We start from the raw sequence: 15,440 nt of genomic DNA on the forward strand, positions 1-15,440 counted from the left end.
AGATTACCTGAAGGACTGGCTCCTTTCATATATATTTGCCCGGACCTTAAGATCATCCTCAAAACTCCTCCTCTGGATGCCCCACCAAATGAGGTGAGACAGGTGGCTACTAGTGAAAAGGTATTTTCAGTGGTAGCACCCCAGTTGCAGAATGCCCTCCCTGGAGAGGCTCACTTGGCACCTACATTGTGGTGGTTTTTTGCACCAGCAAGGCCTTTTTGTTTTCCTAGGTTTCTTAATCCTTCAGTTTTAAATTTAAATGTGTTATTAATGCTTTTAGATCTTTCCCTGCTGTTGATTTCTACTCTGATTTTATTGTTTTAAACTTTTAAACATTTTATATTGGTTTTTTCATGCTGTGTTTTGGTATCTTAATTTTTGTTTATTGACTAAAGATCTTTGGCTATTGAGCAGTATAAGATGTATTAAATAGGTGAGGTAGATTACGCTGACACTGATGGTCCAAGATAGCCCATGGAGGCCAGATTGCTTTCAGGCTAACCCACAGGGAGCCAGATGACCAGTCCTAGCAGTATTTCTGTTGCAACTCAGAAATTAGTAATTTTATTGACAAGCCCCCAGTGCTAAGGATAGTTTCTTCAAATAATTCCATCTAAAATAAAGAGAATTTTCAACTAAATAGTATTACATAACTGGGTATCATGAAACCTGTACTTATAAATAGCACTATGCTGCAAACGCCTAATACACTGAAATTTTCATAACGAGATTGTTAGATCTTACAACTTGCTAGGGAACGGGGAATAGAACTGACTATGATCAACAAGTGCTTTGGCTTTGTACTGGGCGTAGAATTTTGCTATGAGCTAGAACACAGAAATGGTACTGAAACAGTCAGTCGTGACCCAGAAGGTGCTTCCAGACAGAGGGCTCCTACTACTACCAATCCAAAGACCTTGTGCAGCTATCCCAACTTTTCCTGCTTAATGGGTTTTTTATGGAAGAAAAGAGAGAAGGCTGAAGATGTCATAGGAAAACACAGGAAGGGTAATAAAATGAATCTATCATCTACATACCCCGTAAAATTCTTTGAGGCAGGCCACTTCTCTTTTGCAGAAAGAATGGGTGGACCCTATACCAACAGCAGAACAAAAATCACATCTAGCTCAAAAACCTGAGGAATTTTCCTAAACTACCCATCGACAAACCTAATAAATTAGAGAAATGCTGTTATTTTTTGTCTCTCCTTCCTTTCCAACTGTGTGTACACATGCACATTCAAATGCAAGTGATGGGACCCAAGACAGCGGCTTCCTGCTGGTGGAAGGCAAGTGGGGCTGCATCTCCTCTGAAAGCAGCAGCTGGAGGTGGGTGTAAGTGGCCATATAAGGCAGGGTCTGTTTTTACCACCATCTTGTCTTGGCGGAATATCCATAGCTCCTGAATAAGCCAGGTAGTTTGTAAGATTCTGCACGTCAAACTGATCCCCAGCACCATGGCTGTTTTGAGTGTTCCCTGAGGGGACAGGTGGCTATTAGCTCAAAGGGAGGTTTAGCACAAGCCAATAGTTCCTCAGTAAAATCCCATACGGGGAGGGGAGGGGAGGGGAGATTGTGGACGGATTGGAAAGGCCACTGCTTTTATGAATCTGCTCACCGGTGAGTGTTGTAATACAACTGCCTTTCCTATGGCCAAGAATGCTTGAAATTGCAGCCACTTCACATTTTAATATGCTGGTTCCAAGTCCCTTATCCAGCAGTTATCACAGTATGAAACCTTCTGCATTCTACTTCATAGCTGCGACTGTGTGCAGTAAAATCCCAAGGCTGTAACCCTGATCACGTTTACAAATTACACAGTACAAATATACTAATATTGTTCTATTAAATCACATTGTGTTGACTGAGCGCCCCCAAACCCAGTGTCAATGCTGATTTCTTTAATACCTGATTTAGGAGAGATTGTTTTCCTTTATTCAAAATCACCAATGTAGCCTCAAGGTTAAAAGAAAAAGATAGCTGGATCAGCATGAAAGCAAAGTCTGCTGTATCATCGTACTATCAAAGGGGAATGTTACAATTGCCTGTTACAACCGCCAGCATAATCCTTTTCATTGTGTGGGAAACATTAAGAAAAATGCTGCTTTGGTCTTGATAAGAAAAAAAAACTTACCCTTTGTGGCTATGCTGACAATACAGTACAATCATTTATTCTAAGATTAAGATTAGGAGTCCAGAGAAACCCACACTATCTAGTTTGGTAACTCTCAATACTGTTCAGCTGACCGTGTTTGGATTGCCACAGGGATTGAGTTCCTACAATGCAGATTAAAAGTGAGACTGAAAGCTGGTCAGATTTTATTCCCACATCCATGTGGCTTACCTAAAATGAAATCGTTAGAGAATACACACAATAGAAAGTAATCCTTGCTGAAGTGCTCCAAATTCTCCCTTTATGGGGAAAAAGGTCTTACTGTCTTTTTTCCAATCTCAGTGAAAAATCTAAAATAAGCAAAAGACTAATGTAGCATTTCCCCATAAGCAGCTGCATCAGTTCGTAATCAAGTGATTTTTGAATACTTGGGCCCTTTTTGAACACTACTAGAGCACTGCACAATTTATCCCATATGAAAAGCCCCCTCCCTTAACAGCTGTTAAATGCTCTCCTTATACTGAACATACAAAAATAAGATTTATTCAATCTTGCACGGCACCCATTTATAGAAGAACTACTTCCCTCGGAAGCATTTTTTTTTCATTGACTTTGGTAATTTGACAGCAGACATTAGCAGTACAAACAGCAGAACAAATCTAAACACTTATCTATTTGCTTTCACATGTGCTTTCTGCTGCCTTCCCTGAGATGGCCAAATTTCAGTAACATTACACAATCAATATATTGCCAAGACATTTTATTAGTATTTTGCAGACTCTGTTTTCTCCATATTCAGAACACAAGATTTAGGTCCTAGATCAAACTATTTTGCCCACTTTTCATAAAGGTGTAGTCAAGTCCCTTGAAGCCACACCTAAACAGACCTCATTTTTTTAAAAAAGTGAAAGTCTCCAGAGATTAAGAGGTCCAGTGATCAAGTGCAATGTGAACAGTACAAGCAGCTGAAAACATTTCATTGCCTGAAGTGGAGCCCAATTGCATTGATCCCACCACCTACAGCCAACAGTTTAAGAAGTCTTCCTGCCCCTCCACCACCACCACACACACACACACAGTGCTGCATGAAACTAGTAGCTTCATCTTCCTCTACGGATGGCCCTGAATGTCAAGGTGTAACAGTAAATTCAACATATGAGTTAATTCTGTTTATTTTTTCACGGAATGCCTCAAATTTAAAAACAAATGCTAGATGTTCAGCTGTGCAAAACAGTACATAGTGCTTCAGTACAAGTGTAAAAAAACCCATGATTTGTTAAGTGAGTACTTCTCAAAACATTATTTTATGGTCCTGTAAAATAGGACTTGAAACGTCCTGCTGATCTCCAGACAAGTGCAGATCAACTGCCTTGGAACCAGAACTGCTACCACTACAATAAACACCAAACAGAGACAAATCTAATGAGCTGAATTGTCTGTTTTGATGCCTAAATAACGGTACCTCAAAGTTTATCAGTTCACTGAAGGCAGTTTCTAGCCCTATTTAACACATGATTTGGCCCCGAGAAATAAGACTGCACAGGAATTTTTTTTGAAGGTCAATGGTCCATAATGGCAAGTTATTCTACATGATTTGCAAATTTAAGTTACAATTCTACTAAGGTTTGTTTTACATGACTTTCTTTAACTCATCATACAACACCAGCACAAAAGCTCCACCCATGCCTCGAAGAACATTAGACCATGCACCCTTGAAGAAAGCCTTTCCACCTTCATCTTTTGCAATCTTCTTCCAGCAGTCAATTGTTCCAGAGTACATGATGTCAGCTGCGGGCAGAATAAAATGATTTGTTTGAAGTATTTAGTTTTAAGGACATCAAAACTACTGCAGTAATTTTTTTCCAAAGGAATTTAAAAGCTGCACAGAGCTAAGACATTTTAGATGCTCTTCAAACTACATAAAACACAACTACTTTTTATTGGTGGGAGGGAGTAAAAGAACCCAACTGATTAACTAAGCACATCTTACAATGCTTATATGAAGTCATCCCCAAGTCTCATGACTGCAATAGGACTTCACTACAGAGACAGTCTATTGAATATCTGGGTGTTTGCCTCATTAGCAATTAAACATTAACTATTTAGAATCATTACCATGTCTATACAGTGGCTAAGCCATAAACTCAAGAGCACACCAACCTGTTTGCGAGATACTTAGAAGACAAAATATCTGCAATTATTATTATTATTATTATTATTATTTATTTATTTATTTATATAGCACCATCAGTGTACATGGTGCTGTACAGAGTAAAGCAGTAAATAGCAAGACCCTGCCGCATAGGCTTACAATCTAATAAAATCAAAGTAAAACAATAAGGAGGGGAAGAGAATGCAAACAGGTACAGGGTAGGGTAAGCAGGCACAGGGTAGGGTAAAACTAACAGTAGAAAGTAACAGTAGAAGTCTGCACAACATCAAGTTTTAAAAGCTTTAGGAAAAAGAAAAGTTTTTAGTTGAGCTTTAAAAGCTGCGGTTGAACTTGTAGTTCTCAAATGTTCTGGAAGAGCGTTCCAGGCGTAAGGGGCAGCAGAAGAGAATGGACGAAGCCGAGCAAGGGAAGTAGAGGCCCTTGGGCAGGCGAGAAACATGGCATCAGAGGAGCGAAGAGCACGAGCGGGGCAATCTGGCCCTACCCTGTTGAATGTCATCACCTTTTAAAGCTGAGGATGCCAATGAAGTGCTTGGCCAAGTCTGGCCAACCACCTGTATGCTTGACCTTTGCTCCTTTTGGCTTATTACATATTACAGGGAGGGATTATCTGGCTAGGTACAGGGTGCCTCATTGAGAGGGTGTTAATTAACTATAAAGGAGGCTTTGACACAACTGCTCCTGAGAAAACAAACCTTGGGCCTGGAAAATCTGAACAGGTATCAGTTGCTGGCTAATAACCCCTTTCTGGACAAGATGTTCAAGCAAGAGGTTTCTAAGATTTCTTGGATTAAACTGATTTTCTAGATCCATTTCAGTCGAGTTTTAGGCTTGGTTTTGGTATTGAAACTGCCTTGGTTGCCCTGCATGATAAGCTCTGCCAAGAGACAGGGAAAGAAACCCTATTAATTCTCCACAATTTGTTAATGACCTTCAATATAGCTTCTGGAGAACTTGTTTGAGCCAGGGATCAGAGGAACTGCTCTTCAATGGTTCCACTCAGATTTGTGTGGCCACTTTCACATGGTGGTACTGGGGGAGTTCTGCTCAACTTGATGGAAACTCTCTGCTTTGGCATCCCACAGTTTTCAGTCTTATCTGCCATTGCTGTTTCACACCTATATGAAATTGCTGAACAAGGTCATTTGGAGATTTAAAGTGTGATGTCATCAATATGCACAAGACAATGGCAGGAAGAAAGCTGAAAGACAGCTGTTCTTAGCATATAAGCCTATGAGTGAATTGCAATCATAAAGGTTTAAGGCTCATATAAAATTAATGGTGGAGGAGAGGCACAAGTACATTGGGAGTTTTAAAGCTGAGGAGCCATCACAGAGAAGGCCATGTTCACTGTACTTGAAAGCCTAACAGGTTACACTAGTACTTTGCCATCTTCATGGTTCCCAGTCAATTTCTGGGCCCAATTTGAAGTCCTTGTTTTTTAAAGCCTTCGTGCTTTTGGACCACAGTACCTGGAGGATTGCCTCTACTCTCATGTATCTACCTTGACACTGAGATCATCTTTGGAGACTCATCTCCAGGTATCCCCAACAGATGAGGTGGGGCCTGCAGCTACTAGTGAAAGGGCCTTTTCTCTTCAGTAGTGGCACCTTACAAGTACAGTCCATCTGGCATCTATTACACGGCCTAATTCACATATAAGGCTACCTACGGTACGGATTATTGAATTCTGGGTTGTTGTGATGTTTGACCGTAGCCGCACTAACAAACCATGATTTGTTAAACACAAATAAGATGGGAAGATAATCCATGTTTTGTTTTGGGGTTGTGAAGACTGAATTGTTAAAACCATGGGTAGTTCATACATGTGAACCCAGAAACATGGATTGTTTTGTCAGGCTACAGAGAAAACAGGTAAGGGCAGTAAACAAACAAACTAGCTACTTTACATGCCAGTACTACAGCACTGCAAATATATTTGGGATACAGGGAAGGAGTGGGCAAATGAGGTGGAAAACAATCCAAGGACTGAGAAAGCAAACCACACTTGGTTCAATTGTCTGCCAAACAAACTCTGGGTAGGGCAACAAATAGGTTATTTCTATGTGCAAACCCAGGCCACTGTCTTTTCAGTACCAGGCAAAAGGCCTTTTCTATTCTCGTAGGACATTTCCTAGTACCTTGTGGTTTTAATTTTTGTGAACCCAGAGAGTTTTAGCTATTGGGCAGTGTATAAATGAAATAATAAATAAATTTTGACTTGAGTTTGACTTTATGCTGCACAACATTTTATAATACTGTTCAAGTGACTGCGATTGATTTTTAACTTGCTTTGTCTTTATCCTGTAATGCCACTGAGAATTTTTGTTGCATGGTAGCTTATGAATACTTTAAAGAAAGTAAGTTTATTCCCCAACCAGAACTACTAGAAACCACCTATGGCTGACTCAAATGCCTACAGAAATTGGCACAGAGATGGAAGATTGCAGACTTTCATCTCAACTCCCCTAAACATACAATCCAATTAAGTTGATAGGAATAAACAAACTTAAGTCATCGTACTCCACTTTCTGATAGATGGTGAATGCTGCTGTAAGGCTTCAAACCAAAGTAATTCAAAATCGTATCCTATGAAAAGGTATCTTCGTGCTTCACAGGAGTTTGTGTTGCTTACCTGCTTTACGCCCAGACTGCATCATCATTCGACGTCGCACGGTGTCAAAGGGATAGGAGATCACACCAGCAACAGAAGTCACTGTCTGTGCAATCATCCAGCTTATCACAATATGAGTATTCCTGGGATCTGGGAGCATACCTATAACAAGACAAGAGACATTCTGCATTTTTTCTAAAAAGATAAGCTGTTTTCCATTAAATGAGAACTTCAGCCAATATATACTCTCAAGCCTAGAATGCTAAGGGCTGCATAGGGCAAAATAGCAGTACTTCACTCAGCAACTGCCTATTTTGCGCAGTTAGTAGACCCATGTAGTGCACTTCACTGAGTCCTAGCTGTGAACTACCTTTTCATATGTTTCACTGTCACCAATCTTCTTTTAATTGCTTATCTAAGGATGCAGTCTCAGTTCCTCCAAATCTTTTAGTAAAATTCTGTTGTTGTTTAAACCCTCTTTCTTTCTGTTGCCTCTCATATGCGAGAGAGATTCACAAGATGTCCTGCCAGGTGTTTTAAAACAACTAAATCTTGAATATTACAATATCCAAACACTACTAAAATTCATCTTGGCAATAAGATACGGGATTAAAGCTGTTAGAGCTATTTTAAACTATTTCTCTGCTCCAAACTATTCAACTGCTTAAACACCTATTTTTATTACTTTGGCCGTTTCTACACCAGCCCGAAAATCTGGGCTGGTCATGGCTGAGTCCCTGTGTGTTCAAATGATGCACAGGGACTCCCGGGAGGAAGGAGGGATGAGAACCGGTTTTCCCAGGGACAAGTACTCCTTGGGAAAACCCAATTCTTCCCATGGTCTTGGGACCATCCCGAGACCGCAGGGGGTGTGGCCGCCCATACCGGCTTCTTCCCTCCTCTTCGTAAGTAGCGAGGATCAGTAGAGGGAAGGAAGCAGGCTGGGCGGAATTGGGGGGGGGAGTGGGGTTGAGTCTTTTTAATAATAATAATAATAATAATAATAATAAATTTGTTACCCGCCTCTCCTTCTGGATTGAGGCAGGGTACAACACAAATGCAAACTCACATTTAGTTGGAGCACACATGCACTCATCTCCTTTTGTCCCTTCTTAATAATTACACAGTGCTATAAAAGTCTTCAAAAACACCAGAAATATGGTTTCTGAAAATCAGCTTGAACTTCTCATTTACCTTTTGCCGTGTCATAGATTCCAAAGTAGGCAGCTCTATAGATGATAATACCCTGGACAGAGACATTGAAGCCTTGATATAAGCCACGGAGACCATCAGACTTGAAGATTTTGACTAGGCAGTCCCCCAGACCTCTGAATTCTCTGTCAGCACCAGCTTTTCCAACATCAGCAGCCAGACGGGTTCTTGCAAAATCCAAAGGATAGACGAAGCAGAGGGAAGTAGCTCCAGCTGCACCACCAGAGGCTAGGTTACCAGCAAAATACCTCCAGAATTGTGTGTGCTTGTCTACTCCTCCTAAAAATACTTGCTTATACTTATCCTTGAAGGCAAAGTTGAGAGCCTGGGTTGGGAAGTACCTGATGACATTGGCAAAATTCCCACGCCAGAAAGACAGCATTCCTTGCTCTTTAGGAATGCGGACTACACAATCAATGATGCCTTTGTACTGTTTGTCAGCAGCAATCTGTCTGCTTGCATGTTGTACCTGTAAGAAAAACATTTTCATAATTACTCTGAAATCTTTTTATGGATTGAAATAAGCATTACTTAGAAATCAAATCTAATAGCTGTTCCTTATTCTTTCCACTTTAGTATGAAGTGTACACTTTAAAAACCTGAAGCCAGTTCTTACTTATGAAAATTAGAAAAAAATGCAGATACATATTATAAAGCAGTATGTTAAAAGACCGCTTGAGACCAGCTGAAGAAATAAGCAGAGTATCTTTACTGAGAAAGCATCTTTAAAATGAAGGCTACATCTATTACTATTTTCTCAACATAAAATGGAAACTCAATATGCAAACTCTAGATGAAGATTAAGAGCATTCAACATGGTAACTCACTCTCCAGCCACTGTTTATTGTTAAAAAACCCCAGTAAAGGCTGAATTTTCCTCAGTCTTGCAATATATGCTTATAAATAGAAAATAATTTTAAAATACAATTGATTGTAAAGGTGAACCAATGGATGGTCATTATTCCTACTTAATACTGGAAGAAATTAAACCCATAAGGGTACAACCCTGCCTAATAAAAACAATGGGGTTAAGTTTTTAAATAAACCTGTTTAGGAAAAGAGTATATTAGTTAAAGTGAATGCATTTTAAATAATTGCCTTAAGTTACTCTGATGTATGTTACTCTGGACATAAAGAGAGGTCCTGCCAAGTTGGGATGCCCAGATTTCAGGACTAGAATGAAGGAGTGTTTCTTCCCATATATCTGCTTGGACCCGAAGATCATCATCATCAGCAATCCTTCTCTGGGAGCCCTCGCCAACTGAAGTGAGGCAGGTGCCTACTAAAAAGAGGGCCTTTCTGTTGTGGCACCCGTTAGGCTCGCGTAGTGCCCATGTTATTTATTATTTATTAATTTAATTTATATACCACCCTATAGCCGAAGCTCTCTGGGCAGTTTACAAAAGTTAAAAACAGTGAACATTAAAAAGTATACAAAATTTAAAACCATCAAAAACATAAAAGCAACAGTATGAAAACAACGGTATCCATTTAAAAACAACAGTACATATGAGGAGAGGTATACTGTAACAGGGTACTGTAATATCCTTCTATTTCCATGATATAATCCAGCATCTGTGCAATATGATATATGAGAAACTGTTAGCCAATTGCCACACAGCATCTTTGAGAATGACATTTATCCCAATCATTGCAAAGAACAACTTTTTAAGAATGGGATGTGACTGGGATGTGCTCTTAGGATGTTGTTTTTCAATTCTACTTAAGAAGGTTCAACATGGGCTGGATTGCATGTGTATAGTTTGCTGATATCTTTTTACCAAGCTCCTCAATGGTTAAACTGCTATCTTCAGTCTTAGTGGATCTACTGCAGGTCCACAGTTAGCAGCATCTAACTGATTATAGTCCTCTATTAAATCTGACAAAGATGAAAAGGCTTCAGAGAAACAGCTCTGCTCCATTCCATCAATGTGTAGGTAATGATGAAGATGAGCTTTCTTCTTGTACAGCTTTATGAATCTCTCCTTGAGCTCTATAAAAATTGGCTTCACACAAGTGTTATTTGCCAGTGCTAACAAGGAGTGAGAATGGCCTACAGGAGGTACTGAACATAAGCCAGTTCTCCATCCTTCTCGATTCCAAAAGACAAATTGAAGTGAGGGTTTCAACCTTTCAGTGTTTCTAGGAAGATCCGAAACCTGTACGTTTCTGTGCTTTGGGTCAGCTCATAACAGTTGGTGATCTTTGCGAAAAGCATCTGTTGTCATCTTTTCTGTGCCAGGGGAATACCTTAATTTCGCAAGCATCTTGTCTTTCAGTTTCTGTTGTTTTAAAATCTGTTGCTCAATCTTTACACTGCTGCTGGTTTTTACTTTGGCTTTATACTGTAGTTTGGAACTTATAAAAGTTTTATATTATGTTTTATTGTATTGCATTTTACATTTTTAGTTGTTGCTTTGCCTCTTGAGCGCTACAGAAATGTAATTGATTAAATTAATTAAACCGAAGAATTTATAGGTTGCAGAGCGATTGGGGCCATATGCTTACGGGAGACTCGTTGCAAGGGGGCAATTTGTGCCTTTCCCACGCGAGGGAAACAGCCTTAAAAGCTCGTGCTACCTCTATGCAGGGGACGGGCGTGCTTTGCAGCTCTCAGGGCTGCTGCATTCAATTAGGAAGCCAGTTGCCCAAGAGTAAGGGCTGGGCCGGGCGCGGCTGCATCACTCGACGCAAGCAAGTCACCTCGCTTGCTCCGCAGGGGTCACGTCTCACTCAAGTCGCGCGAGACAGGAGCGGGAAGAGGCGGAGCCTGCCGCCGCCGCCGCCGCCTCTTTGCCTTGACTGGGCTATACGTCTGCCGCCGCGTCAATCAGCGACACGTCGCCGGAAGGAAGATGGCGGCCGCCTCCCTCCTTCGACCTCCCTGCATTCCCGCCTTCTCTCCCTCTTTCTGTCTCAACGGAGACTTCGTGGGAAGGGAAGGGAAGGAAAGGAGCGCCTGCCTGCCTGCCGTGTGGGAGGATAACCTCCTCTGGACTCCGCCGCGCACAGTCCAACCGCCACTTGCTTCACTCCTGCGTCCAACGGACGTTCTGTAACGGAACCGGCCTGACAGGAACCTCCCGCGCGCGCTGCGCCCAGAGAGGAAGAGCGCCGGCACCGTCGTGCCTCTATTGTCCCTGCGGCGAGAGCCGCGTAAAAGCATTTGACGGGCAAAAGCGACACCCACACACAAATATATAAACCCGCCCGCCCCACTTCTTATTTTTGCAGTAAGCGCGATGGGCGGGCCGACCTGAAGCAACAGCTTGACCCGCTCGATAGGCGCCACCGCCGTCTTGCTGATGGCCGCTGCTACGCCGCCCGCCAGGAAGTCCTTGGCGAAGGAGATGGCTTGCTCTGTCATGGTAGCGCTGGGTCGGGAGCCGTTGGGTGGCACTGAGGGGGGGAGGGCCGAGATGCGAGGTGCCGCGGACGCTGCTCAAGACACCGAAAGGAAAGGGCCGCCTCAGCTCAGGAACTAAATGGCCGGCTCGGGAGGCTCCGCCCGTGGGGCGCCATTGGCGGGGAAGGCGCAGAGAGGAGGGCTTCTCTGGATGCGATTCGCCGGGGAGGAAGCGGCGTGTGCGCGCTCCGACATTGGCCTTCCTCTCCGGGTCCACGACTTCTCCGGCAGGCTCCTCACACACACAATAAAGTCTTGGCATGAATGGCGAGCCGCCGTATGCTTTCAGGGCTGCGATTCGAAACACGCGCACCTCGGGGTGGATCCCATCGTACTCAACGGGATTTACAACTCCATCCTATACATGTCCACTTAGAAGTAAGCCCCAACTGAGTTTTTAGCTGTGGCCATTGAATCTGGACTTATGTAGACATCCTCCAGAAACCACTGCAGAAGAAACCAGGGGAAGGATTGTTATTGCTGCCATCATGCATACACACATCCCAGGCGCTGCTGTGAAGAGTTTCCAGAAGCTGACAACTGAGAAGGCTTCCGAGATACCTGTAAATATATTTTTCAGGTGTTTTATAAATTTGCAAGCTCTGTATGCTTTTGAGTTCTACAGAACTCATTGGGCTGGTTGTTAAAAATAGCAGATGGGGGAAGGGGAGAAAAAAGTCCAAAAATAAAGCCAGGTGTTGCCAGAGGTATTCTGTCCAGTCCCAAAGTTGAGATTGTGGACAGAATGAATTAGTCACTGATAGGTGTTGCAAGTATCAGGTAACACCCAGCATTCTGGGACAGTGGCTTGCCCTCATTTCTGAAAACATAGAAGTTGTCTCTTGGGCTGCAAAGGTTCCTGGATAGGCATGGAGCAAAAGTAAAGAAAAAAGAAATGTCACTTTATATTAACAAAGCTGGTAAGTCCCTTATCTCAAAACGTCCAGTCCAAATGTTACTATGCTTTAATTGTCTTTAAGCTAGTCATGTAGACATCAAACTTATTTCTCACATCTGTAGACAAAATGAGTTCTGAATCAAAGAAGGTATACCCCAGAGCTGAGAGTGATGAAACAAAATAGGAGACCACTTGAGGGCAGATGGAGACTAACTCCTAGTGGTAAGTGCCTATATAGTAAGGAATATTCAGGGGCAGTGAGGGCAGCAAAAAAACAACAACCTTGCTGCCATTATCAAATCGTCAATCTGCCATCCAGCGGAGCTTTTCAGAGTTGTCCAGGGGCTACTACATGCCGGTCCCAAGGACATTTATTTATTTATTACATTTTTATACCACCCAATAGCCAAAGCTCTCTGGGTAGTTCACAAAAATATGGTAGAATCTTCTGGGGCCTACTGTAATGAATTTGCTAGGCACTTCCAGAATAAAATCTTTTGCATCTGCCAGGACCTAGACTCCAGGTTATAGCAGGTGAATCTCGTGGTGTCCAGAGCACAGCCTTGTCGTTTACTTGGATGAGTTTCAGTTGGTACAGCTCAAGGATGTTGACAAGGTGCTTGGACAGGTTCGTGCGACCACCTCTGTGTTGGATCCTTTCCCTCTTGGCTAATAAGAGCTAGCAGGGATGGAACGGCTGGCTGGGCTAAGGAAGTGATTAATGCCTCTCTGCGAGAGGGAGTGATTCCAGGCCGTTTGAAAGAGGCAGTAGTGAGACCACTCCTGAAAATATCATACTTGGACTTGGAAAATCTTAGTAACTATAGGCCGGTGGCAAATGTTCCTTTCCTGGGCAAGGTCCTTCAGATGGTGGTTGTGGGCCAGCTCCAGACACTCTTGAATGAGACTGATTATCTGGATCCATTTCATTCGGTTTTCAGGCCTGGTTTTGGCACGGAAACAGCCTTGGCTGCCCTGTATGATGACCTATGTCGGGAGAAAGACAGAAGGAGTGTGACTCTGTTGATTCTCCTTGACCTCTTAGCGGCTTTCAATACCATTGACCATGTTATCCTTCTGGAGCGACTGACTGAGTTGGGAGTGGGAGGTACTGCATTGCAGTGGTTCCGCTCCTACTTGGCTGGTCGGCTCCAGGTGGTGCTTGAGGAACATTGCTTGGCCCTGTGGATTCTCCAGTATGGGGTTCCGCAGGGTCAGTCTTGTCCCCCATGCTGTTCAACTTTTACATGAAACCATTGGGTACGGTCATCTGGAGTGTGTGTCATCAGTACGCTGATGACACACAGCTCTATTTCTCCTTTTCATCTTCATCAGGTGAGGCTGTGGATGCACTGAACTGGTGCCTGGCTGCGACAATGGACTGGATGAGGGCTAATAAACTGAAACTCAATCCAAACAAGTCTGAGATGCTGTTAGTGGGTGGTTCCTCTGACCGGATGGTGGGTGTCCAACCTGTTCTGGATGGGGTTGCACTCCCTCTGAAGGAGCTTGAGGGTTCTCCTAGAACCATCTCTGTCCCTTGAGGCTCAGGTCGCCTCGGTAGCATGGAGTGCCTTCTACCAACTTTGGTTGGTGGCCCAGCTATGCCCCTATCTGGACATGGATAACCTAGTTTCAGTTGTCCATGCCCTGGTAACCTCTAAATTAGGTTAGTGCAATGCATGGGTCTGCCTTTGAAGACGGTTCGGAAGCTGCAGCTTGTGCAAAATGCAACGGCTAGATTGATATCCGGAACCAGAAGGTCCAAACATATAAGAACAATTCTGGCCCGCTTGCATTGGCTGCCTACATGCTTCCAAGCCCAATTCAAGGTGCTGGTTTTAACCTATAAAGCCTTACACTGCTTGGGACCACCATACCTGATGGAATGCCTCTCTCGACATGAACTTACCCGTACACTGCACTCAACAACTAAGATCCTACTCCGAGTGCAACTTGAAGGACAGCAACAAGGAAGAGGGCCTTCTCAGTGGTGGCCCCCCAATTATGGAATGATCTCCCCGATGAGGCTTGCCTGGCGCCAACATTGTTATCTTTTCAGCACCAGGTCAAGACTTTTCTCCCATGCATTTAACAGCATATGCCGAGAATAGTTGTTTTAAATGGATATTGTTTTTTATACTTTTGGTGTTTTTAAATTTTGTATATCTGTTTTTAATGTTCATTGTTTTTAACTTTTGTAAACCGCCCAGAGAGCTTCGGCTATGGGGCGGTATATAAATGTAATAAATAAATAAATTTCAACAAACCACTTTCAGAAATTTTATTTTTATTTTGGACCATCAAAAGATGCTTTGAAGGATATATGCCAGGATTTTTCAAACTATGTAGTTCACATGGGCCCCATAACCTTTTGGAATTGCTCTCCTAACAGTGCAGCCTTTCTAGATGTTTACTCATAAGTAGTTCCCACTAAGTTCAATGGGGATTCTTCACCAGTAAATATTGCTTAGGATTGCATCCTAATTGATTTGGGCTCCAAGTTTAAAAGTGTGTGTGTGTGTGTGTGTGTGAGAGAGAGAGAGAGAGAGAGAGAGAGAGAGAGAGAGAGAGAGAGAGAGAGAGAAGTGAACTTGGTGAGCAATTCTCTCTCCCTTCTGTTCAGTTTATTTGGTTTCATCACTGGCCATAATAGAACATAGAATACACACACAAATAAAACAAGGCTGATGAGGCAGCAAACAAAAATAAAGGAAACTCAAAAACTAGCAACAGTACAATACAAATCTAAACTCGACAGCAAAACATAACTATTACAATCAACAATATGTGAATAAAAATATTTTTGCTATTGTTTTGTAGCCAATAGGGCAAAACTAAACACAATATAAATTCTTCTTGCTTCTATTTGCTAGGAGAAACTTTTTCTGTTGAATGAGCTAGTACTGATTTGGTTCACACATAAGGACAATCCATCCATTTAAAAAACAATAGAATTGTCAGGCATGAGTAGATGTGCTGCCTGCAGGGTGCCTGCCTCTTCCGCTTTACAGCACAACCTGTG

General features: G+C 42.6%; 1 protein-coding gene across 1 annotated transcript; it reads right to left on the reverse strand.

Moving 5' to 3' along the window:
• Nucleotides 1–3,266: 3,266 nt before the first annotated feature.
• On the reverse strand, nucleotides 3,267–11,572 carry SLC25A6 (solute carrier family 25 member 6). Its single transcript, XM_063126328.1, has 4 exons — nucleotides 11,368–11,572; nucleotides 8,094–8,580; nucleotides 6,921–7,061; nucleotides 3,267–3,900 (listed from the first exon to the last, which is right to left on the reverse strand). The coding sequence occupies exons 1-4, from the start codon at nucleotides 11,476–11,478 to the stop codon at nucleotides 3,743–3,745; spliced, it is 897 nt and encodes a 298-aa protein (XP_062982398.1). The 5' UTR covers nucleotides 11,479–11,572; the 3' UTR covers nucleotides 3,267–3,742.
• Nucleotides 11,573–15,440: the final 3,868 nt, after the last annotated feature.

The sequence above is a fragment of the Elgaria multicarinata genome, chromosome 5 (assembly GCF_023053635.1).
Source record: "Elgaria multicarinata webbii isolate HBS135686 ecotype San Diego chromosome 5, rElgMul1.1.pri, whole genome shotgun sequence".
NCBI lineage: Eukaryota > Metazoa > Chordata > Lepidosauria > Squamata > Anguidae > Elgaria > Elgaria multicarinata.

Excerpts from the sequence above, each read along its gene's own strand:
- SLC25A6 (XM_063126328.1), bottom strand. The coding sequence starts at position 11,478 with ATGACAGAGCAAGCCATCTCCTTCGCCAAGGACTTCCTGGCGGGCGGC. Across the intron at positions 7,062-8,093 it reads AATCTATGACACGGCAAAAG|GTATGCTCCCAGATCCCAGG; the intron begins GTAAATGAGAAG and ends GTCTTGTTATAG. Across the intron at positions 3,901-6,920 it reads GCAGTCTGGGCGTAAAGCAG|CTGACATCATGTACTCTGGA; the intron begins GTAAGCAACACA and ends TTCTGCCCGCAG.